Here is a 24,786-nt window from a genome sequence, read left to right as displayed (position 1 = left end):
GCCCTCCTCACTGTGCCTCATGGTAGAGCCGGCCCTGCCACTGAAACCCTGGAAAGCCACTCCTCCTCAAGAATCAACAACTCTGGGCTAAATGGGCAATTTATCTGGCCTGGTACCAGTTAGCCTCCTCTGTTTCCATGCATGATCTCAGATATGTGAGGGCTAGACCTGCTTGTAAAGTCTTATCCAAGAGGGAAAGGTACTACACTTATTCAGCAGGGTAATTCATAGGCAATTTTTTCAGCTTCCTTTTTTCTCCATGGAAACAATTCTCTTGGTACACAAATGTCTGCAGAAACATAATAATAGCAGCAGCAGTTTCTCATACTGAGGTGTATTTTCCAAAACTGAATGAGCCAGAAAGGTGAACTCACATTATTAAAAATGATGTGATTTTTTCCCATTTAAAAATGGGTATCAACTGGTGTTTTTTTAAATAGAAAATCGATCATATCCTGCTATTTTTCAAGTTAAGGCACTCTTCATCCAGGTGTCCAGGATATCTTTAGAACACAATACATTAACCATTAAAATGGACATCATTTTAAAATGGTACTATGAAAACCCTACTTATAGGGACACCATAAGTCGGGATCAACTTAAAGGCTGTCCATTTCATTTTAAAATGTATTTAGAAAATAATTATATAAAATCATATCAGAAATATTAGTAATAGCAATAGTGCTAAGTAATAGGTTTTTTTATACAAATATCTGGTTGGGAATATAGACACACTAATGAATGCTCCAGTAGTAAGCACAAAAATGATAAATAATACATTGAAATATTTTCTACATTTTCTATTTAAAAAAAAACTAACAAAAACTAGTGCTGAAGAACCAGGCTAGCAAGAGGCAGGTTTCAAGTTTGTGGAATTTGATTTTCCTGAAGCAGGGGTAGCCAACATGGTGCACTCGAGATGATGCAAGACTACAACTTTCATCTTCCTTGACCCTTGCCCATGCTGGCTGAGGCTGATGGGAGTTGGAGTCCAACAACTCATTGGCTGTCTGGACCTAAAGAGATAAAGAACAGAAGGTTGTTCAGTTCACCACAACTTCACCATACAAGAAACCATTCTGTGAAACTTTCTAAAGCTTTTCTGATCACAAAAGTTGCTACTGATCATGTATCATGAATCATGAACCACCTGGTTTGCATAGTATATCACTGAACAGGGCCATTCCAAGACATTTTGCTACCTGAGGCAGAGCAACAAATGAAACCCCCTGCTCCCAGTCAAGATGCTAAGTAATACCCAAGGCCAGTCACGTTATTTTGGCACCTGAGGCAAAAAATCCCACATGCACCTCTCCACTTACCTGGCAATAGAAGCACAGGTAATCATAAATTAGATAAGTAGCAATTTGCTTCCCTTCCATGACACCCAAAATCTGCTGCCTGAGGTAGCTGCCTTCCTAATGATTGGGCTAGCTCTGCCTGTACCTGGTGCTTATAGGGACAGTTGGTCACTTTTGGAAACAGAAATGGTGGTGGTTCACACACTCAGCAGTGAACCCACTGAGCACCAAGTAATCCTTAAAAGTTTGCAATGTCCTGTTGAAGACTCCTGCTGTTGGAGGTGGAATTAGTTGAAAGACAGAGCTCAGTCCCTAGTGTAAGATGTGTGATAGGTTTTTTCCACAAATGTCAAGTTATCACATTGTATGTGCAATTATTGAGGGAGTGAGTGAGCATGCATTCATGCATGTGTGAGCTCACCCCAAAGTTGGGTTTAATCTGAACCATGTTTTACCAGGGATCAGCCCCTGTGGGATGTAGCATAGTGACTAAGAGAAAGCGCTGTGAGCTAAGAGATCCTCCGTTCAAATGTGGAACTCGTTAGGTCAGAAATAGCCAATGTAGTGTTCTCTAGATGTTGTTGGGCTATAACTCCCATCACAGTCAGCATTGCCAATAGTGAGGAATGGTGGGAGTTGTAGTCCACAAACATTTGGAGGGGGAGTTGATCGTGTTCATTTTTCTCCCTTTTTCACCTTTTTTTTTTTATCCCATCTGTGGTTATTAGCTGGGCAGTATTTGTTCTTACCCCCCAGCTGGCAGTTGCGGACAAGGAAGGGGCTGGCTTGTGCAACTGTGGCAAGCTGAGCAGGCCCTAGCCAGCTGGGGAGGACTAGCCTCAGAGGGAGGCAATGGTCAACCCCCTCTGAATACCCCTTACCATGAAAACCCTATTCACAGGGTAGCTATAAGTCGGGATCGACTTGAAGGCAGTCCATTTCCATTTTTCATTTGTTCTTAAGGTACGGGGAAAACACACTGTATGTGGTCTGTGTTCTCTATTTTGATACTATACCATTATTTCTTTTTTTGTGTGTTTGGAAAGTAATAAAAATTAATATTAAAAAAATTGGAGGGTACCACATTGGCTGTCTCTGCACTAGGTGATCTTAGGCAAGCTACTCTCCTTTAGTCCCAACCCGTCATCTGTAATATGGGGACAAAATGTATACAGTAGGGCCCCGCTTTACAGCGCTTCGCTTTACAGCGTTTTGCTAATACAGCGGTTGTGAATTGGCCCCGCTTTACAGCGCTTGTTCCGCTTTTACGGCGGTTTTTTGCTGCCAGGCGCCATTTTGGTCAATGTAAGTCAATGGGATCCGCTTTACAGTGGTTTTCGCTTTACAGCGGGGGTCTGGAACGTAACCCGCTGTATGAGCGGGGCCCTACTGTAGGTTGTTCTGAGGTAATGGTGTCAAGCACCTTGAGTCCAATAAAACACTATATAAATGGTAAATCTAATGATGATGTACAGAATGTCCTTTCCTTACCACTGAGTGATCACAATTAGATTTCTATACACTGATTACATTTAAATTTCACATTTCTTCCTAGAATATGGTCCTCCCCTCCCCATTTTATTCGCAAAACAACCCTGCAAAATAGGTTAGGCTGAGAGAGGGTGAGTGGTCCAAAGTCATTCCAGTGAGCTTCATGGTGTGGATGGATTTGAATTCTGGTTTCTACCTAAGAGATGCTGCCTCAGGCAGCAAAGAATATTCCTATTGAGGGTTCCAGTTAGCCAGCCATGCCCATTCCATCTGCCTCCCCCCCCCCGTTTTCCATTCCTCACCCTGTCAGTCAGTATTCTGTGCCTGTTGAGCATGCTCAGTCCTCACTGAGCATTTTTGGAGTCTTGCCTTTAGGATATTTTTCTTGGAAAAAATGTGTATTTTTTTGGCAGTTCTGCAAACCTTGGGGATCCCCCAAGCCTGCTGATACCTCTGTTCTGTGCATGGATGGTACTATTTTGTTTATATAAAGATCCACACTCTGAGAATGAGTTTAGTATTAGTACATAGGTTGGAGATATGAAGGTTCCAGCTCTCTCTCGCTCTGTATATAGATAGAAAGATAGATATAGATTGAAATTAGTTAGAATTAAAATTAGAAATTAAAAGAGCACATTGCTAAGAACATAAAAACCAACAACAAAAAATTCTATAAATACATTCAAAGCAGGAGACCATCTAGGGAGGAGATTGGACCCTTGGATGATAAGGGAGTCAAAGGTGTACTAAAGAACGATCAGGAGATTGCAGAGAAGCTAAATGAATTCTTTGCATCTGTCTTCACAGTGGAAGATATAGGGCAGATCCCTGAACCTGAACTAACATTTGCAGGAAGGGATTCTGAGGAACTGAGACAAATAGTGGTAACGAGAGAGGAAGTTCTAGGCTTAATGGACAATATAAAAACTGACAAATCACCGGGCCCGGATGGCATCCACCCGAGAGTTCTCAAAGAACTCAAATGTGAAATTGCTGATCTGCTAACTAAAATATGTAACTTGTCCCTCGGGTCCTCCTCCGTGCCTGAGGACTGGAAAGTGGCAAATGTAACGCCAATCTTCAAAAAGGGATCCAGAGGGGATCCCGGAAATTACAGGCCAGTTAGCTTAACTTCTGTCCCTGGAAAACTGGTAGAAAGTATTATTAAAGCTAGATTAACTAAGCACATAGAAGAACAAGCCTTGCTGAAGCAGAGCCAGCATGGCTTCTGCAAGGGAAAGTCCTGTCTCAGTAACCTATTAGAATTCTTGGAGAGTGTCAACAAGCATATAGATAGAGGTGATCCAGTGGACATAGTGTACTTAGACTTTCAAAAAGCGTTTGACAAGGTACCTCACCAAAGACTTCTGAGGAAGCTTAGCAGTCATGGAATAAGAGGAGAGGTCCTCTTGTGGATAAGGAATTGGTTAAGAAGCAGAAAGCAGAGAGTAGGAATAAACGGACAGTTCTCCCAATGGAGGGCTGTAGAAAGTGGAGTCCCTCAAGGATCGGTATTGGGACCTGTACTTTTCAACTTGTTCATTAATGACCTAGAATTAGGAGTGAGCAGTGAAGTGGCCAAGTTTGCTGACGACACTAAATTGTTCAGGGTTGTTAAAACAAAAAGGGATTGCGAAGAGCTCCAAAAAGATCTCTCCAAACTGAGTGAATGGGCGGAAAAATGGCAAATGCAATTCAATATAAACAAGTGTAAAATTATGCATATTGGAGCAAAAAATCTTAATTTCACATATACGCTCATGGGGTCTGAACTGGCGGTGACCGAGCAGGAGAGAGACCTCGAGGTTGTAGTGGACAGCACGATGAAAATGTCGACCCAGTGTGCGGCAGCTGTGAAAAAGGCAAATTCCATGCTAGCGATAATTAGGAAAGGTATTGAAAATAAAACAGCCAATATCATAATGCCGTTGTATAACTCTATGGTGTGGCCGCATTTGGAATACTGTGTACAGTTCTGGTCGCCTCATCTCAAAAAGGATATTATAGAGTTGGAAAAGGTTCAGAAGAGGGCAACCAGAATGATCAAGGGGATGGAGCGACTCCCTTACGAGGAAAGGTTGCAGCATTTGGGGCTTTTTAGTTTAGAGAAAAGGCGGGTCATAGAAGACATGATAGAAGTGTATAAAATTATGCATGGCATTGAGAAAGTGGATAGAGAAAAGTTCTTCTCCCTCTCTCATAATACTAGAACTCGCGGACATTCAAAGAAGCTGAATGTTGGAAGATTCAGGACAGACAAAAGGAAGTACTTCTTTACTCAGCGCATAGTTAAACTATGGAATTTGCTCCCACAAGATGCAGTAATGGCCACCAGCTTGGGCGGCTTTAAAAGAAGATTAGACAAATTCATGGAGGACAGGGCTATCAATGGCTACTAGCCGTGATGGCTGTGCTGTGCCACCCTAGTCAGAGACAGCATGCTTCTGAAAACCAGTTGCCGGAAGCCTCAGGAGGGGAGAGTGTTCTTGCACTCGGGTCCTGCTTGCGGGCTTCCCCCAGGCACCTGGTTGGCCACTGTGAGAACAGGATGCTGGACTAGATGGGCCACTGGCCTGATCCAGCAGGCTCTTCTTATGTTCTTAGAATTCCACTGTTTGGATGTGATACCAAATTTTGCCATGAATTTGCTTATTGTCTGTTGTGGATTGAATTTTTATGTCGCGATTTTCCACTGCTATTTCTGCCTCTAAAATACTGATATAAAGAATGAAAATTTTATCAAAGTTTCCTTTCAAAATATTGATATTAATACTATTTTTTTGTGAGGGGAAAAAATGGATCAGTAAAAATAGCAAAAAAAATAGTGGCTAGCAGACAAAGAAGGAACTCAAATCGATACCAGCCTGTTAGTTCAGTGGAACGCTTTTGAACCAGCACTGGCCTATGGATCCAATCCCTGATATATATACATATATGCATGAATGAGAGAGAGAGAGAAAAAATATACTCCACCAGTAATATTTCTGGAGGAGGAAGGCTGTCTGTGTTTCTGCCAGCCGCTGTTCTCACTAGAACCATCTGCCTTGCACACCCTCCAGGACGTTGAGCCAAGAAGGGGCCTCCCCACTCCTTCCTGCCTCCTGCCAGTGTCTGTGTGGGAAGGGGGGTTGCCTCTTCCTGTTGGGGATATAAAAGTTTCCCCTCATGCTTGGCTGGCTCTGAGTCTGTACTTTCCTGCTTCTCTGCCAGAAAGTGGCAAAAAAATGGGGGTTGGGGGTTGGGGTGGAGGAATGTGAAATCTGCATACCTTCCACCGTTCTCCAAAATAGTGTGCTACTTAAAACTTGAATTAAAACCCAGTGAGGACTAGTTCCTGAGAAAGTAATTAAGTTGCCAATTTGCCCTTGCTTGTGAAAAGAGGGTAGGGGTCCCTTGGAGGGTCACAGAGCTTAGTTATAGGTTGGCCGTGTTATGACACACACCGTGCCACTTGTCTCAGGTGGCAGATTGAAGGGGGCAGTGGAAGGAACTCCCCCTTCTCTCCCCCCCGCTGTCTTCCCAAGTCCCCACCAGGTTGCTAGAATGAGCTTGCCCCCTTGCCAGCTGCTGGTGGGCTCCTCCAGCTCTCTTTGCCAGTAGCTGCCTGGCCACACTCTTCAACAAAACACTGTGAGCCTCGGGGCATCTCTCCTGCGGAGCCTGCAGTAAGTAGCAGCTGCCAGTGCTGTGAGGTGCAGTGGTGGTGGGTGTGGCCCTGTTTCGTTTCGAGGGGCAAAATGGCTTAGGTTGATCCTGTGGTTGAAGAGCACCGGTTTGCCTCCAAAACAAGGAGGGAGGACCTCGGGCTGGAGTCTGAATGCAACCCTCTAGTCCTCTATCCAGCCCTTGGGACTCTTCCTCACCAGCTCTCCTTGAGTGTTTTGGCCTGCTTGGCATGTGTCCTTGAACTGTGATAATGCCTCTTGAAAAGAAACCTCTGACTTTTCTGTAGCTGGAATGCAGCCTACTGTACAAAGGTAAGAGACACATTTATTGTTCTGCCTACTCTTAAGTCTCTACCAGGCCTCCACCCCTCCCTGGCAAGTGTCCCCCCACCCTCAAAGGCTACCCATTAGGGAATGCAGCACATGGGTTGAAAAAAAGATGTAAAAGGTTCCAGATTTGATCCCTGGTGTCTCTTATTAATGGATCTTGAATATTAGGGATGGGAAAAAGTCTCTGTTGGAAAGCCACCATTAGTCAAGGGTAGGGAGTTTAGTGGATGATCTGGAACATTGATTGGTCTATCTAGCTCAGTATTGTCTACACTGACTTATAGTGTGCAGTGGATCTTTCAGAGAACAGCTTTTGTATTTAATCATTGACCTTCAGCCCATCCCCTAAAGCAGGGGTAAAGGACCTGTGGCTCTCCGGATGTTGGACCACAACTCCCAACATTCCTCACCATTGGCTATGCTGGCTGAGACTGATGGAATCCAACAATACAGTATATGAAGGTCCAACTCTATCACTATTCTGTGATTGTATGACCAGAGGTCCCTCCCCATCGCCCCAAAGGGTAAAGGAAGCAATAGTTCACTGGATCTGGAATGGACAGAAATTGAAGGGAAAGAGGTAGAAATTTTAATGGACATGCAGCAGGACATGTTTCACAAAAGAACAGAAGACTAATTCCTCGCTACTTATGTTGAAGGGGGGAAAATAATTATTTTATAGATTCAGATTTTATCGCGCAATGATTTTATAGATTCAGATTGGCTAATTATACTCACTAGAGAAGAAGCACAGCAGTTATATGCTACCATAACAAGCCTACCTCCTCAAAGAGAAATATCTGATTCAGAGATTAATTCAACTTTATATATTGTCAGGAAATGGATTTTTTTTAAAAGCTCTCCGAGGTATTTCTTCATTTTGACTCTTTGGGCACAGATGACTTAGCATGTGACTTATAGAGCAGAGGTGAAATATCAGCTAGGATACCAGTCCATCCAGGCAAAAAAGGCAGCAGAGGGATGGAACATCCGGTGAAAGTGGGAGCTTGAAAGACAGAGTTGGCTAATTAGACCGTTTTCATATCACCTGGTAGCCAGCCTAGCCCAGATATCAAAGTCCTTATGGTCATTACTGTGTTGTTGCAATGAGCAAGGTGACCATAATCTCTCCCTGGAGATGACTCCTACCTATCCCCCAAAACCTGATAATCCCCCCTGAAGAAGTTAATGTTTTGATTGCATCATTCCACCCTTTAGCTGATGACCACAAATATGGGATTGTGGTACTTCTCTTTGAAGTAGTTCATGGCTTTCTTCAGGGAGCTTCTGTTGGCCACCACATCTTTCCGGTTCTCAGGCATCATCCAGACATAATCCCCTCTCTTGACTTGCACTCCAATGTATGTCGCCTTCTGGTACTTTCCTTACAGGCGACAGAGGTAACCAATGGCACTTTTCTTTATGTGGTCATCAAGGAGAATTCCTGAACTATCTCTTGGCAGGTGTGGTTATAAAGGTGTAAGAGTACGGGTAGTCTGGTTGTCTTCTCTGACATCCAGTTATGTAGCTAGAAGTTCCTCCAGCAGATCTTGCCAACCACCTCAGCAGGGAGCACAGGCAAACTTATTTAGTTTGCTGTATTAATGACAAGTGCTGGAGCATGGCTTGAAGGATCTGGATCTGGTGCCCATTGAGTTTGGCTAAAGCAGGAGTGAGGAACCTTTTCCAACGTCAGGACCATGTTCAGGGGTAGGTATAGCCAGAGGCAAAACATGGGCAGGACAACAGATGTGAACTGATTATTGTCTTTGTACAGCAGGCCACATTCAAGACATGTAAAATCCAGAGGTTGCTACATACACATCCGTCCATCCAGGCAGGTATGAGGCATTATCACAGTTCAGTGTCACATTCCAGTGAGCCAAAAACTCTCAAGGAGAAGCTGGAGCAGTGTCAGTGAGACATGTGGCATGGGATTCAGTATGGCCTGGAGACAGTTCAGAGGCCTAGAGGGCCACATTTGGCCTCCAAGCCTGAGGTTGCCCACCCCTAAACTAAAGCCTAGAGGTTGACATACTGCCCCATCTAGTTTCCCATGCTTCCAGTGGAGTTCACTGTCCATATACCACTGACTATGAGGTGGAAGAATTACTGGTGGTGCTGAGGAAAGTAGGGTGTTCCATCAATGGGAACTTGGATTTGTTTTTGAAGTTCATCCTTCAATGCTGTTAAGGGATTCTGACAAGTAGGTGTAAGAATGTGGGGAGAGGCAGGTGAACAAAGAAGCATAAGAAGAATAAGAGGGAGTGTTGACTCAGGACATGTATTTCTGGGAGAGTCACAGTTCTACAAAGGGGCACCTAAAGAGCAGGGTGGAGTCAGGCAAGACTAATTAATTGTCAGAATACAGCCAGGGAGATGTCTTCACATATCTCTCACACATGCCTAGCTTGGCCATATTCTTCAGCCTGATCTTTTTTTCCTCAAATGAGATTCAGTGCAACCCTTCGCATGTTTACGTGGAAGTAGGTCCCACTGTGATCAGTGGGCCTCACTCCTAGTCCTAGGTAAGCGTGTTTCACTCTGCTAAGGTCTGCAGTGTTTGACTGGGGCAGAAGCACTGGGGGTGGGCAGCGAGTCTGAGTTTACATTCATGCAGCCAGTTTGGCAATGGATGCTGACAGAAACCCTTTTCAGCTGTTCTATTTGCATGTAAAACTAACGCCTGAGACACTAAGCTGCGCTTCAGCGGCTGAAGGGCAAACCTCTGAAGCAGGAAGCCTCCTGTACTCCTGTGGAGCTCTTCTGCATGATTTAGAACCCTGATCTTCCAGAGTTCTAATCTAAATCATACTCGGAGCCTCCACATACACTAGACGCTCCCTGTTTCAGAAGTTTGCCATTCAACTCTTGAAGTTGTACCCAACTTAATTTTACTCAGAATAGACCCACTGAAATTGATGGACCTAAATTAGTTGTGTCCATTATTTGCAGTAAGCCTACTCTGAGTATGGAGAGGTACAGATGGAACAGAGCTTAATGCAGTCACAGTGTTAATATTACATTCAAGTTGAATCCCTGAAAAGGGATTAAAGAGGCTGAACAAGGTGTGGGCGGTGGGGCTTGAATGGGAAATTTGACACAAATGTGATTGGATCAACTCCCACTCCAGGCCCAGCCAATGGAGAAGGGCAACAAAAGTAGGCTTGCTTTGCTCCTTCTCTCCCTTCCCTGCCTCAGCCACAAAGAAGCCTGGCTGACTGAATCAGAGGCTGCGACACATCATATATTTAAAGTACATTTTACCTGCCCCCCCAGTCCTGCTCCACACAAAGCTACTATTCCCAGCACCCTTAACAAACTACAGTTCCCAGGATCATCTGGCGGTGGGGGGACATTCTTTAAATGTGCTTGTGGAATGGCCATGTGCCCTGCTTTATAAAACATAGTACTCTGTTTTGAAAGACTCCACTATTTGAAGGGCTTTGTTGTCCAAGTGTAATTTAAAGATTTGTTGTTGTTTTATGCCTTCAAGTCGATTACGACTTACGGAGACCCTATGAATCAGTGACCTCCAGTAGCATCTGTCATAAACCACCCTAATAAAGAACAGTAAAAGGGGAGAGCAAGGGCCTTGAAGATACCCATCAACAGTTAACACCTAGGCAATAGACTCAGCAGGTATGCAGGTCATCTGGTCACTGTCTTCCCCACTACGGCAAGATGTTTTGTTTATATTTCTATTTCAATTACTGCAATTATTTCTAAATTTGCCTCTCTCTATATAATTATCTCTAAATTTGCCTTTCTCTGTATAAATTAGCATATGCAATTTTTGTGGAAATCTGTGTCCTCTTTTCTGCTGAATTTTATTTTTTTGAGGGGTGGATATATAACTGTCCACCCAAGTTGGCTAGCTGAGAAGGCCTAAGGACTCTGAAATGTTGTCAAATGGACTGAGGTGGAATGAGGAAAGCATTCAAGGAGACAAGAAGGTGGAAGAAAAGCACTTTGGGGAGACACAGGCAGACTAGCTGCTCTTGCAGCGCTTCTTCTTTTGATTGGTGGAAGAGCCAGCAAGAGAGAGAATAGCAAGCTGAGGGGAGACATAGCAGGCAGCTGCTCTGGCCCACCAATGGGAGGGACAAGGGAGAAAGGCCTGCGAGGGACAAAAAAAGGCGGGAAAGCTTGAGGTGGAGGGCCACAGATGCTGCTGCAGTGCATCTTCCCTTCTGTAACTTGAAGCAGTAATTCTTCTGCCACCTACACAATTTTCACATTTCAATTCATTTATTATGGCATGAGCTTTCGAAAGTGCACTGCAGTCCACGAAAGCTACGGCATGATAAATAAAAAGGGTGTGCCATTATAAATTGGTTAGTGTTTCAGGTGCCACAGGGCTCTGTTGTTTTTCATGCAAAAGGCTAGCATGGCTACCCCTCTGGAAATGTACAGGGCAGTATTGCACTCAGGTGAAGGGCTGTAACTCAGTGGCAGAGCATCTCTTGTGTGCGGAAGGTTCCAGGTTTGATCCCCAGCATCTCCAGGAAGGGCTGGGAGAGATGCCCTGTCAGAAACCCTGGAGGGGCATTGGCAGTCAGTGTAGACAATATTGAGCTAAATGAACCAATGGTCTGCTTTGGTGTAAGACGGCTTCCTGTGTTCCATTCTGTATATTTTTCACTGCGTACACTGCAAATCAAGCCCCTCCCCCTGATTCTGTAGTTTTCGGGATTTCAAAACAAAGCAAAACTAAAATATAGGCTTCCAAAGTCATTTGATCTGCATTTTGGCACCAAGGCAAGAAAGCATGGCTGTTAACCCACTCTCCACCCCCAACAGTTTAAAAGGGACATGTTACAGTATGAGGTTCGGATTTGATTCAATTTGCTAGCGACTGGTAGGCATGGTATGAAAAAGCTCTTGTGACTCATTATTAGGTACAATTGGAAGATTTGGCGTAATGGCTACCTCTCACTGTTGGCCCCCTTCCCTTACAGACTCTCTCTCGCCACCCCCACCCCCATTTCCTTTGCTGGGTGGAGCTGAGGAAGGAATGAGCTCACAGCTGCTAATGTATTCCAGATGGGGCCTCGGCTGCTCTGTTCTGAGACTTTGGCACCTTCCCAAACTCTTTCTTTCTCGCTGCCCCCTCATGCCCCCTGTTCTTTCACACACTGCCAGCCTCTGTGTGCATGACTGCCTTGCTGCCCTGTCCCATCTAGCTCACCAGTAGGGGGCAGCACTCTGTCTCTAGGCTCAAAACGTAAGCCAGTGCTTGTGGCAGGTAACCATAACAGCTACATCTCTTCTGTGAGTTTGCTGAGCAAGGCAATTATTATTATTATTTTTTAATGGATAAGGTCGAGTACAAGGGGCCCTTGGCACTGGTGTGGTGTCATGAGTTGGGCGTCGCACAGGAGCAGCGAAACAGCAAAGGACGTTGCATTTGTGCAGAGAAAGTACCAGTGTAGTTGACTGGAACTCTGGAGTACTTCATGGTGTGGGGATTGACATAGATTCGTTGGTGATTGCAGGGGCAATAAAGGGCCAGCGGGGTTGGGGAGGGCAGGATGGTACGATGGGGAGGGGTGTGGGATGCTAACTATTTCCCCCTCTCTATGCATTGTCTCTCTCTTTGATGTGTTCGCAGGAACCTGAACCAGTTGAAGAATGTGTCCAGAGTACGCTGGCTGCCTTGTACCCCCCCTTTGAAGCCACCGCCCCCACCCTGCTGAGCCAGGTCTTCGAGGTGCTGGAGCGGACGTACCAGCACGACGCCCTGCGCTACACCCTTGACTTCCTTGTTCCTGCCAAGCACATCCTGGCTCGCATCCAGAGTGAAGCCTGTGTGAGCTCCCGCATCGGTTTGGCTCTGTTCCTCTGGAATACCTCTGAGTGGGAAAATGTAGCTCAGCACAGGGCAGTATACAAGCAGTCTGTTCTCATGCTGGAGTCCCAGCTACAGACCTGTGGACCCACAGCCTGTAGGCCTCCCCTTCAGTGCTAGAGCTCAGTCCAAGAATGGGATTGAGTCTTCCTTCCAACATCCCGCCCCCCTCTTCTAGACAATAATTCCTAAACAAAGCAACCGTGGGCCTGAACCCCATTCAGATATTGCCAGGTGTGGGGTTTTTTTGTTTTTGTTTTTTTGGAGGGGATACATTTTCTTTAGTTTTAGGGCTCCCCCCCCATAAGCTGTGTGCATTCAATGATTGTGCCATGCAAAATCAGAAACAAGGTGCAGGATTCCACAACCTGAGAATCTCAATTTATATGTAAAAATCAAGCTTTGAGCCCTTAAGATAGTGGAAGCATACTTATGTGACCAGTGAAATGCCAGGTACCAGAGAGGAAGGCAAAGTAGGATTTCTCATGGTCAGGGAGTGACTCTTTGTTCCTCTGTGAAGTTGGCAGAAGCAGAATGAATTATGCAAAATAAACAACTTTGCATTGTTTTCATGGTCATAGATTCAGTGTTTCTTGATGCACAATTTTGCTTCTTTTTTTTAACGCAACCCTGCATATATAATTCTCTGTCTCCTTTTCTGTCTTTCCCACCTTTGCAGGCCCAGTATAGTGGTTTTGTGTTCTGCCATGAGGGCTGGCCACTGTGCCTCCGTGAGAAGATTCTGGTGCAGCTGGGCTCATTGCCCTGGCAACACCTCTGCCCAGGCGACTTCTACCTGCAAGTGGTGCCTCACCGGGAGTGTTCCCCACGTCTGGTGCTGAAGTGCCTGTCACCGGAGGGCCGTAGTGTCCAGGAGCTTCCTGTGGCCCCTGACTCCTACCCTTTCCTTTTCACTGTCGAGTGGCTCAATGGCATCAACAAGGAACGCCGGGCAGGGCGCCTGGAGCGTTGCCTACTGGCAGCTGGAGAGAAGGTGCTGAGCCTGCCCTGGCCTGAACTGGTATACCCCCAATTTGTGCACAAAGACGGTTTCATTGTGGGGCAGCGCTGCCCTGCAGATTTGGCTCCTGAGGTGTTGGGGGCACGGAGTCCTGGGGACGGACGCCATTCCGGTGGGGAGAACCGGGAGTCAGAGGGCGAATACGTTCACCTCCTGGAGGTCAACCCCACCCTGCACCAAACACCCAGGATCTCACAGCCTTGTGGTACCCAAATCCAGACAATGCCTACCCGCAAAGGACACAACAAGAGCCGGAGCCGACGCCATCGGGCCTGGCTCCACCATAAGTCTGGGTGTGGGGAGAACTTTGCCTTGCATCAGGCCTGCAAAAACCAGGAGGCAGAGACGTCTAGCCAAGAAAATGACACCCAGGGGGATAGGATTGAGCAACAGAGAGGAAATCCTAGCCTGGTACTGGGTCAAACATCAGAAGCCTCTCAGGAAGTGAGAAGCTCAAGTCCTGGGCAACTGGAACAAAATCAGGGCCTCTCTGGAACTGAGGCACGGGAGGCCATTTTTGGTGCAGCAGCTCCTGCTCCTGAGGACACAGGACAAGGAAAAGCTGAGCTGCCAGGATCTGTTCACCATGATCCAGCTCGTTCCAGGGAGGGTAGCAATGAAAACCAATCTCCAGCTTCAGCCACACCAAAACGTGCTGCCAAGGGAAACCGCAGGAAAAAAAAGGGAGCTGGGAGAGGGGCTGGTGGCCGAATTAGACAGGGGGTTGATTCGGCTAGCAAAGAAGCAGGAGCTTCCACCGATATAAAAGAGGCTGGGAAGGAGGATGTGTGTGTTGGTACAGGGGGACAGGATTCTGGGACTGGAGAAGCCAGAGTTAGTACCAGAGAGCAAGCTGTCAGCACCGAAGAATGCTATGTTGGCATTGCAGCCTGTAATGGCACCCAGGAGAAAAGTAGCATCATAGGGGACCAGAGCCTTGGCACCGGAGAGGAGGTTGTCAGCACCAGTGAATTGGCTGTTGGCACCAGAGAGCCAGAAAGCATTGGAGCATCTCCTGTCATCGGAAATGGTAGTGCTGGCACCAGAGAAAGGAGCATCGGCAGAGAAGGCCCAAGCCTTAGCGTTGAAGAGCTTTCTGCTTCTGTTGAGGCTGGTGAAATGATGGTTGGCACAGACGAACAGAGCATTTGGACCACAGGGCAAAGGGTGGATGATACTGAAGGACATCGTACAGGAGAACAGGGCTTCACCATTAGCACTGAAGAAGCAACGTTTACCAAATTGCCAAGGAAGAAGGAGCTAAGTATTGTTGGGAGAAAGGAAGCCCTAAGTGCTGCAGCTAATCAAGGGGCAGAGGAAATGCAGAATTCCTCTCTCCCTGCTGTGGTTCATCTCAGGCAGGCCGTAGACTGGGAGCTTTTGCAGTCAGGAGTCTTTGCCATAACAGGTAAGCCGTAAGAGAGCACTCTTAGAATGGGATAGTCTTCTTATTGGGGTTTGGAGTTGACTTGTTCTATCCTTCTTGTGGCCTTCTGGATGTACAGAAAATGTTGTCCTTGAATGTTTTTGTATTCTCAACAGTGTGGAAATGTAGGGTCATTTTATAAATGGGGAAACTGAGGCTCATTTGTTTAGCACATGGACACCCATCCACACTGCAAACGTAAGCAGGTTGTAAACCAGTTGAGGTGTCTTTTCAGGCAATGCTGTTTTTGCATGAGGAAGACATAGCGGCTGCAAAGGATCCAACAAATTCATTAGTTAATGGTAGGCAAGCCATCATCCCTCAGCCTTCGCTCTGTCCCTTCCTCTGCCCTACAAGGAAAATAACATTGCCCTTTCTTACCTGTGATAAAGCACCATATAAATGCTAGATATAATTATAGGCATACCCCGCTTAATGTCACTTCACTTAATGTCACCTCGCTATAACGTACATGCTCCATATGCCTGTATTTCTCCAGAAACGCAGCGCAGCAGCAGAGGCTTTAGCGCGTGGGGGTGGAAATAGATGCGATTGCGCCACCGCAAATCAGCTGGGAGGCGCGATCAGCTGAGAGGTGCGGCAGTGCAACAGCAGAGGCTTTAGCACGTGGGGGTGGAAATAGACGCAATTGTGCCACTGCAAATCAGCTGGGAGCCACGATCCCGATCAGCTGGGAGGCGCGATCCCGATCAGCTGAGAGGCGTGGCAGCGCAGCAGCAGAGGCTTTAGCGCGGGGCTTTGAGGCTCCGCATGAAGGAGAGGTAAAAAAAGTTTTAAAAGGTAGTGCTTCACTTTAAGGACATTTTTGGTTTATGTACTCGCTCTGGTCCCATTAAGTACGTTAATGCGAGGTATTACTGTATTGTATTATTTTCTGGATTGTGGGTATCCAATAGGTACCTATTAGGTGACGCCTGTGACATCTCTGCAGTGTCTGACGTAGCTCTCTCCTGCTTCTGTCTTTGCTGTTTTGAGAAATTTAAATATCCTGCCCCTGCAGGTATCCTTTCCCTCTTTCATTATTTCCCCAACCATCACCACTTGGGAGGCTGTAGACTCTTAAGTTGCTGGAGCACTTTTTTTGCCTCTGGCCTGTTTGTTTCCCTGACCTCTCCCTGGCAAGTAGAGGGTTAGATGAAGATGGGCCATTTGGGGAGGTAGATTCTGGCCACCATTAAAGATGGTGGAGTGGGAAACTAGCAAGTCTTCCCCACAGGGCACAATTCACCAACAGGTTCTCCTGACTGAAATTAATGGGAGCTGTGCAAGAGCCCATTACGTTTCACTGGGGCTGTACAGAAGAATTTTCCAATGGATTATGCCCCATATTAATTAGAATGCAGCAGAGTGGGGTTGACCTTTTGATTTTCCAATTCAGGTACTTAAAATAACTTGGAATGGAATTCCAACCCCAAGGCTGGAATTCTGTGCACACTGCTTGAGAGTAAGCCCCACTGAATGCAGTAGGATTTATTTCCCAGTAAACATGGACAAATATGGAGGTCACTGATTCATAGGGTCACCATAAGTCATAATTGACTTGAAGGCACATAACAACAACAACAACAAAATATTATAGGCTTGGGATGCGTGGATTGGAACAGAGATCCTCTGGTGAGTGCAGAGCCCAACTTGCTATTACAAAATGCAAACTCTGTCTGTCTAGGGATAGGATCTCTGCAAAATGAGTCCTTAGGCTTCCCAAACCAACTGTCCTTTTGCCAACATTTTGCCATCTTCCTCAACATCACGAGGTCTGAGCAAAACAAGCCTCCTCACGTGCCACATCACAGCAGTTTGCAAATACCGCTCCCTTAACCACAAGACACAACCCAAAATAACACCAGAGCCTGATCATGTTACCAGAGGCCTGTGGCTTGCAAAATGGGAGGCAGACCTCCCTGAGGGCAGCCACTAAAGGGAAGCATAAACAAAGGCAGAACAGAAAGGAGGGGGAAGGGATATTACAGGGGAGGCAAAGGGAGGAGCTGCTTCAAAAGGCACATTATTAGGATCCTTCTATATTTAACAAAGTGGTCGTTAGAAATATAATGCATCTAAACATGGAGGTTCAATTTAGCCATCATGATTAATAGCCATTATCTTCCATTAATTTGTCTCATACTTTCCCCCCTCTCAACCTAGCTATTTGGTGTGCCAGTGAGATGATAAGAAGGGGATTAGATGACCCAACACATTGAAAGAATGCATGAAGGGGGGTGTTATGGGGCATGTGGGCTAGCCTTACACTCTGTTTGCCATGTCTGCTGACCATTCAGTCTGTGAAGGGACTTTACATGCGTACTGGTGTACCTGCATAGAACTTCTTCAGACAAGGGAGAACCCTATTTGGGAACTCCAAGATTCCCTTCTGATATTTTCAGAACATGGAAGGAGGGATGGCCACTGGGTGCATCAATGGAGATGGGGTTGGGCTGAGTCTCCCTTGCACATTTTTTCAGTGTATGTGAAGGTCCTCTGAATCTTCCTAAAAAGATCTCTATTGGAACGGTCCAGTTATATTACTAACAGCCGCCGCCGAGACCACATTACGCCAATATTATTTGATCTACACTGGCTGCCGGTTGTTTTCCGGCCCCAATTCAAGGTGTTGGTACTAACCTTTAAAACCCTGTACGGTTTCGGCCCAGCTTACCTGAAAGAGCGCCTCCACCGCCACCAATTATGCCGCCCAACTAGATCAGCCACACAAGGCCTTCTCTCAATCCCGCCAACCAAAACAGCTAGGTTGGTGGGTACTAGGGAGAGGGCCTTTTCTGTGGTGGCCCCCACTCTCTGGAACTCCCTCCCATGTGATCTTCGACATGCCCCTTCCCTAGAGGTATTCCGCAAGGCCCTGAAGATGTGGCTTTTCCAACAGGCCTTTGAGGTCCTTGGGAAGGGTAAATCTCCATGATTTGGTCATCTATCGTATGCTGCTATTATAATTGTTTTTATATGTATTGATGACTGTCCAGTATTTTATTTATTGTTGTATTTTATCCCATTTTAATGTACGTCGCCTAGAGTGGCTATTTGCCAGATAGGCGACGAACAAATTAAATATTATTATTATTATTATTATTATGGCCACATCTGCACTATAAATTTACAGCACTATCTATGATACCACTTTAACAGTCATGGCTTCCCCCAAAGAATCCTGGGAACTATAGTTTACAAAGGGTGCTGGGAGTTCTTAGGAGACCCCTTATTCCCCTCACAGAGCTACAGTTTTCAGAGTGATTTAACAGTCAGTCCCTCCTCCCGTGGAATTCTGGGACTTGTAGCTCTGTGAGGGGAAAAGAGGTCTCCTTTGATGGAAGCCATGACTGTTAAAGTGGAAACATAGTGTTATGAAAATATAGTATGGATGTGGCACTGGATAGATAGATAGATTGCAGATGTGGTGCTATAAATATAGTGCTGGATGGGGATGTCCAACATTCCATGTCCAGCAGCAGCCAATCAGATGCCTTTGGAGCTCACAAGCAGGATGTTCTAGGCAAAATTCCTTTCTGCTGTCTGCCCCCAGCATCTGGTAATCAGAGCTTCACTGCTCATAACATAAGGTTCCATTTCGCTATTGTTGCTAATAACCTTCAATTGACCTGTTTTTCCATGCATTCATCTAATCTGTTTTAAGAGCCATGTAAGCTAAGGTGGAGAGGGAAATGCAGTTTCCTTTCAGCTGATGTGCTAGAGACATTTGGGATTGGATCCAAAGGTTTTCCCTTCCTCTGACAGAAAGAGTCTTCATCTGAAAGAAGGTCTTTTTCCATTGGCAGAAGACTCTGAGAAAGCTGCTTCTGTCAAAGGATGGGAACTTTGGAATCCAAAAGCTGGATTCACCAAACACATCAACTTAGTGATTATGAAATTGTGTTCCTCGGTGCAGTTCAACTGTAGTTTGCAAAGGCCTAGAGGGTGTACTTACCAGAAACATTTGTATAGGGCAGGGATGGGGAACTGCAGAGTTGCATCTGGCAACTTTGCTGTACAGTTTTCAGCAAATGCTAAAGACTCATCTCTTTAACCTGGCCTTCGGCACTGGAGATGTATATTTTCAGGAGCCGTCCTATTCCTATGAATGTAACATGTTTTGATGGTTTTTAATGCTGTATTTTAAATTTCTGTAACCCACCCTGGGACCTAATGGTGAAGAGCAGGCAATATATATAACAACAACAACAGCTTTTGGCCCTCCAGTTGTTGTTTGGCTCCAGCTCTCATCAGGCCCAGTCAGAACAGCCAATCATCAGGGACGATGAGATCTGTAGTCCAGCAGCATCTGGAGGGCCACAGCCTCCCCATCCACGGTAGAGGGCAATCTCAGCACAAGTTATAGAAGCAGGGAAAATAGGGGGGAAATCCATGGCAGTGTAACTATGTCACCATGTGGTGCATTTATAAGAACAGGTAACTTCAATAAAATATTTTCCTGAAGAGAAACAGAAAAGGGATGGGATCTTGAAAACAGCCTTAATTTTACAAGGCATGGTACAAATTCCACATTTGCAAACCAATCGTAATTCACAAAAACGAATACTCTTTCTGACAGATCATTACGAGTCTGGATATCATTCTGGAGATATCTGTACCTCCCTTCTACACAGAAAAGAACCATGTCTACATACTATGGCTTGGACGAATCTGAAGTTAAGAAAGTTCATGGAATGAAAGTTTTCTGTCCCTTCCTTTCCCCTACAGCACACCTGTGCCCCCCCCAAGGCCTCATTGGAAGGTTTGGTGCATGTGTGTGTCCCCCTGAACGATGTGGAAGGGGGTAGGGGAGAAGGGGATGGAAAACTTTCCTTCTGTGAACTTCCTTAAGTCAAATTATCATTGGATACAAGCTCTATTTTGGGCAATTTCCCCCTCCCCTAGCAGGCCCCAACAACACATCCTACATTGTTCAGAAGGGCCCCTGACCCCTCCAGTCAGGCTTTTCAGGGGTCATATGTGGTTGCGGTGGAGTGCCAGGGATTTCCTTCCCTGAACTTCCTTAAGCTAAATTAGGGTAGGATTCAGGCCTTTGTGTTGTGTATTTGCTGCTATGCAGTGACCAAATGTAGGAAGTGGAATTTTTTTTGATTGGTGGGAAATTACATCTTTTTTCCCATGCCAAATGGCAACATAACACTGGGAAGATGGAGCAGTAACTCTTTTGTTGTTGTTATGTGCCTTCAAGCTGATTACGACTTATGGCGACCCTATGATTCACTGACCTCTTATAGCATCTGTCATGAACCATCCTGTTCAAATTTTGTAAGTTCAGGTCTGTGGCTTCCTTTATGGAATCAATCCATCTCTTGTTTGGCCTTCCTCTTTTCCTTTTTTTCCTCATAAAAGAGTAACTCTTTTATGGAGCATGTACTTAGGGTTACTCCTATAATAATCTATTTAAAAACAACAGCATGTTTTGTGTTGGTTTGATAGATAGGTATGGCTTACATATGACATATGCTAAAATTTGCCCTCCACTCCCTCTTATTGGATTCTGTATTATTTCTGCTTCAGCCTACAAAGACATAAAACTTTTTCTTCATTGAAATAGTTGCATCTGGACCTTCCCACATGCTTACATACAGCAAACCGAGTTTTGCAACGCTGCTGCCAGTTTTGATTATCTGAGGAAAACAAGTGCTTTCCTTGTTCACAAGCTGTATTTTGAGATATACACTTTTTTCAATTAAACAAACCTTAGTTACACACTGCAGAAATGTAATGTGTGAAGTATTTATTATTTTTGTTACATTTCTGTACTGCCTTTCCTTCAAGGAGCTCAAGGTAGCATACATGGCTCTCTTTGTCCTCCTCATTTTATCCTCACAACAACCCTGTGAGGTAGGCTGGGCTGAGTGTGTGTCTGGCCCAAGCATCTCACCCAGTTAGCTTCATGGCTGAGTGGGCATTTGAACTCTGGTGTCCCAGCTGCTAGTCTGACATTTTAACCAGTATACCAAACTGGCTCTAAATAAACAAGATTTGGATTTTGAGTGACTAACCTGCTTGTTTATGTGAATGAGGTCTAGAGCTCTCTCAGATCCAGGGCAAATGGATATAAAGCTACAGTTTCCTTGTTTCACTCTGCACAGGAGGAATGGACAGGGCAGGGCGGTCCCTGCTGATTGTGGTGCCACAGCCTCTTCGAGATGAGCTGCCACCAGGACAAGGGGATCTGGTCAATACCTTGAGATATCTTCACTCCCTTCTCAGGTAAACTTCTGTCTCAAGAGGCAGCTATCCTCAGGATGACTTAGCAGGAAATTAGTTGTGTCACCCTGAATTAACAGCTGTGCTACAGATGTAAATCCCCTTCAAAAGATGCTGATTGTCAGGATTTCCTTTCAAAAAACCCTAAAATAGTTCACTTAAAGCAGGTGGAAAATTCAGGAAATTCTCCTCAGCATCCTCATATAACAACAAACCTAAGGAAACTGCTTTGGGAAGCTGTTAACTGTCAAATTAGTTTAAACTTTAAACTTTAAGTTTGTAACTTAACAATTGCTGTTTAGGTTGTATTCAACCAAGTCCTATTCAGAGTAAACCCACTACAATTAATGAACCTAAGTTAGTCATGTCTATTAACTTCAATGGGTCTACTCTGAGTAGGACTAGCATTTAATACTACCCTTTGTTTCTAAGGATGGATGTTTTTTATGAGCGAGTGTGGCATTGTAGTTAAGGGAATGAGCAGTGAGCTGAAAAAGCCTCAGTTCATATCTTGCTATGAATTTGTGGCTTTAAGCCAGGGTTGGGGAGTCAGTGACCTTCCTGTTGTGGTTTGTTGGATGTCCAGCTCCCATCAACCCCAGCTAGCATGGGTAATGGTCAGGGATTTCATCTAGCAATATCTGAAGGGCCAAAAGTTCCCCATCCTTTTTTTTTGTAAGCCACAATATCTCATTCTTATTGCCCCCATGGTAACATGAAAATAATATTGCAGGGTTACCTTATAGAGTCAATCAAATTTACTGATATAATGTATGTAGAACACTTTGACCTCTTTGGAAAATGTATGTATATGTACTATGATTTTAATTATTACGTTTATAACAATTCAGTAACTAGTTGTTGTCAGTTCTCCACTTCTTGACTTAGAATTACTAATAACAATAATGTTCTCTTGTACCCTATATGTAGTAAACTGATACATGAGAGTTCTGAAAGAGAAAAAACAACAACCAAATATACAGCTATCACTTTTCCACCTGTAGAATGGGTAGAAGTGGGTCTAGTGTGGAGTTATTGCGATAACCTTATACTATACTATACTATACTATACTATACTATACTATACTATACTATACTATACTATACTATACTATACTTCAAGCCTCTCCCGCTATGAACCTACCCGTACACTTCGTTCGACATCTAAGGCCCTCCTCCGAGTACGGTCTCACCGAGAGGCTCGGAGGGTAATGACAAGATCTAGGACCTTTTCGGTGGTGGCCCCCGAATTGTGGAACAGTCTCCCTGAGGAGGTACACCTGGTGCCTACGCTGCTATCCTTTCGGCGCCAGGCTAAAACCTTCCTATTCTCCCAGGCATTTTAATATATTTCTATGTATTTTTCTGTTTTAATGTTTTCGCTATGCTAATATCATTTAGTGTTATTATGAATTTGTATTTTTATCTGTGATTTTGTTCATTTATTGTATTATTGTATGTTGTATACCGCCCAGGGAGCCATTGGCTATGGGCGGTTTATAAATGAAATTAAATAAATAAATAATACTATACTATACTATACTATACTATACTATACTATACTATACTATACTATACTATACTATACTATGCTATACTATACTATACTATACTATACTATACTATACTATAAAGCCCTTTGCAGGGCTTACAAATATACTGGCATGCTTTCATACACTGTCCTTGCTGCACATTTGATGACTGTGCGTGAAGCCCTGCTGAGGCAGGGTGGTCTAATGGTGAGAACAGCAGCCTCATTTCTCCTTCGTCTCTTCACAATTATTCTAGGCAAGAACTGAAGGCCCTTGGGCTAACAGTACTGTTGGATCTGAGCCAGGTGGATGACTGGGCCCTTCAAGCCCCTGTGGTGCTGCCAGCCTTAAGGACATTCCAGGTATCCTCCTGATGCAACTGTAGGAACTCTGTTTCTATGACCTAAAGTTTTCTGCACCTGTTCCTCATCAGGCAGGTGGTGGGTTTTGCTGATGGCCTCCTTATGGTATTGTTTTTTGTTTTTTTTTATAGCCCACTGTTGGGGCTCCAAAAGTTGGGGAAGGAGTATCCCAGCCTCATTGTAAATAGATGTATTGTTTATGAAGATATTTATTTCTGTAAAAAAAACCCCACAATAATTTATTGTTGCAATACTTTCAAAATGTAAAAAAAAGAAGAAGGGAGGAGGTAAGCTCACTGTCATAGTCTCCCATATTTAGGATTGGTATGTGTAATGGCATAGTAACTATAAGAACAATAATCTTATTTATTTTATTTTATTAAATTGATATCTTGCCCTTCCTCCTGGAAGGAGTTCAGGGAGGCATAACAATTACTATGATTACATAATTAAAGTGATCACAGATTCTTCTGCCCAAGATGTTGAAATGGTACTAGATTTAAAAACAACAACAAAGCTTTCCAATCATTCCAGAATGTTTTATTTATTTATTAAATTTCTGCCCTGTCCTTCCTCCCAAAGGAGGCCAGGGTAGCAATATGGTCAAACCCAGGCGTTGGTTTTTCTTCGCTGTTCCATCACTGCAGAGCCATTACCAAAAAACCCTTTCTATGATTCCTTGTTGGGTCTCTTGCATTCTACAGAACATGGCAGCTATGCCCTATGTCCCCCTTCAAGAACTTTGCTCTTCCCTATCCCCCAACTTTGTACCTCCCTGCCTGTATCTTGTAACCACCTCGTGTCTGCTCTTCCTATCCCATTCAAATTGTATGAAAATAAGCTTCCATAAAGCAAAAGCATTATCATTTAGGAGGGCACTCCAACCCCCATCAGTCAGTTGCTGGTGATTTTACCACCCGATGACCGTTTTGTACCTCATGAAGAAGAGTTGGCTTTGGAACCTGCTGTGGTAAGTCCCCTCTAGGGCTGCATTTATTATTATTATTTATTTATAGCCAATTTTTCCTCCAAGGAGCTCAAGGCAGTGTACATGGTTCTGTCCCTCCCCATTTTATACTCACATCAACCCTGTGAGGTAGATTAGACGGAGAGACAGTGACTGCCCCAAGGTTACCCACTGAGCTTCCTGGCTGAAGGGTTTTTTTATTTACTGCATTAGTGAATCACCCTTCCTCCCAAGGAAGCCCAGGACAATGTGCAATAAAAAGTAAAGCGACAAAATACTTCCAATAAATAAAGCATAACAGATAACCAAATATAATGATAAAATCTCCATAAAATATAAAAACCATTAAAGCATACAAAAAATCTACTTGCAGTCATTAGGTATTAAAACAATCCTTACTCATTTTATAAAGGCCTGGGTAAACAGAAGCATCTTTAGTTGATGTTTCAATATATAAAGCAAGGAGGATAACTGTATTTCCAAGGGGAGGGCGTTCTAGAGTTGGGGTGCCACCATAGACAAAGCCCTGTTGTGTGTGTGCCATGAATCCCCATGGCAGAGCCTTCCCAGCCCACTCCTACACCTGTGATCTTAAGGGTTGAG

General features: G+C 44.7%; 1 protein-coding gene and 1 pseudogene across 8 annotated transcripts in view; one reads left to right on the top strand and one right to left on the bottom strand.

Annotated features, from left to right (window-relative positions):
- ARHGEF40 (Rho guanine nucleotide exchange factor 40) overlaps positions 1-24,786 on the top strand; it is a 47,507-nt gene that overhangs the window by 4,072 nt on the left and 18,649 nt on the right. For all 8 annotated transcript variants that reach the window (XM_061588454.1, XM_061588453.1, XM_061588456.1 and 5 more), the window contains exons 2-6: positions 12,402-12,599; positions 13,318-15,067; positions 21,205-21,325; positions 23,111-23,216; positions 24,088-24,186. In XM_061588454.1, the coding sequence (XP_061444438.1) occupies positions 12,402-12,599; positions 13,318-15,067; positions 21,205-21,325; positions 23,111-23,216; positions 24,088-24,186 (2,274 nt within the window). The remainder of the gene's footprint in view (positions 1-12,401; positions 12,600-13,317; positions 15,068-21,204; positions 21,326-23,110; positions 23,217-24,087; positions 24,187-24,786) is intronic.
- Positions 7,816-8,964, bottom strand: LOC133366739 (galactoside alpha-(1,2)-fucosyltransferase 2-like; annotated as a pseudogene).

The sequence above is a fragment of the Rhineura floridana genome, chromosome 11 (assembly GCF_030035675.1).
Source record: "Rhineura floridana isolate rRhiFlo1 chromosome 11, rRhiFlo1.hap2, whole genome shotgun sequence".
Taxonomy (NCBI): Eukaryota; Metazoa; Chordata; class Lepidosauria; order Squamata; family Rhineuridae; genus Rhineura; species Rhineura floridana.
This window is presented reverse-complemented; position numbering and strand designations above follow the sequence as displayed.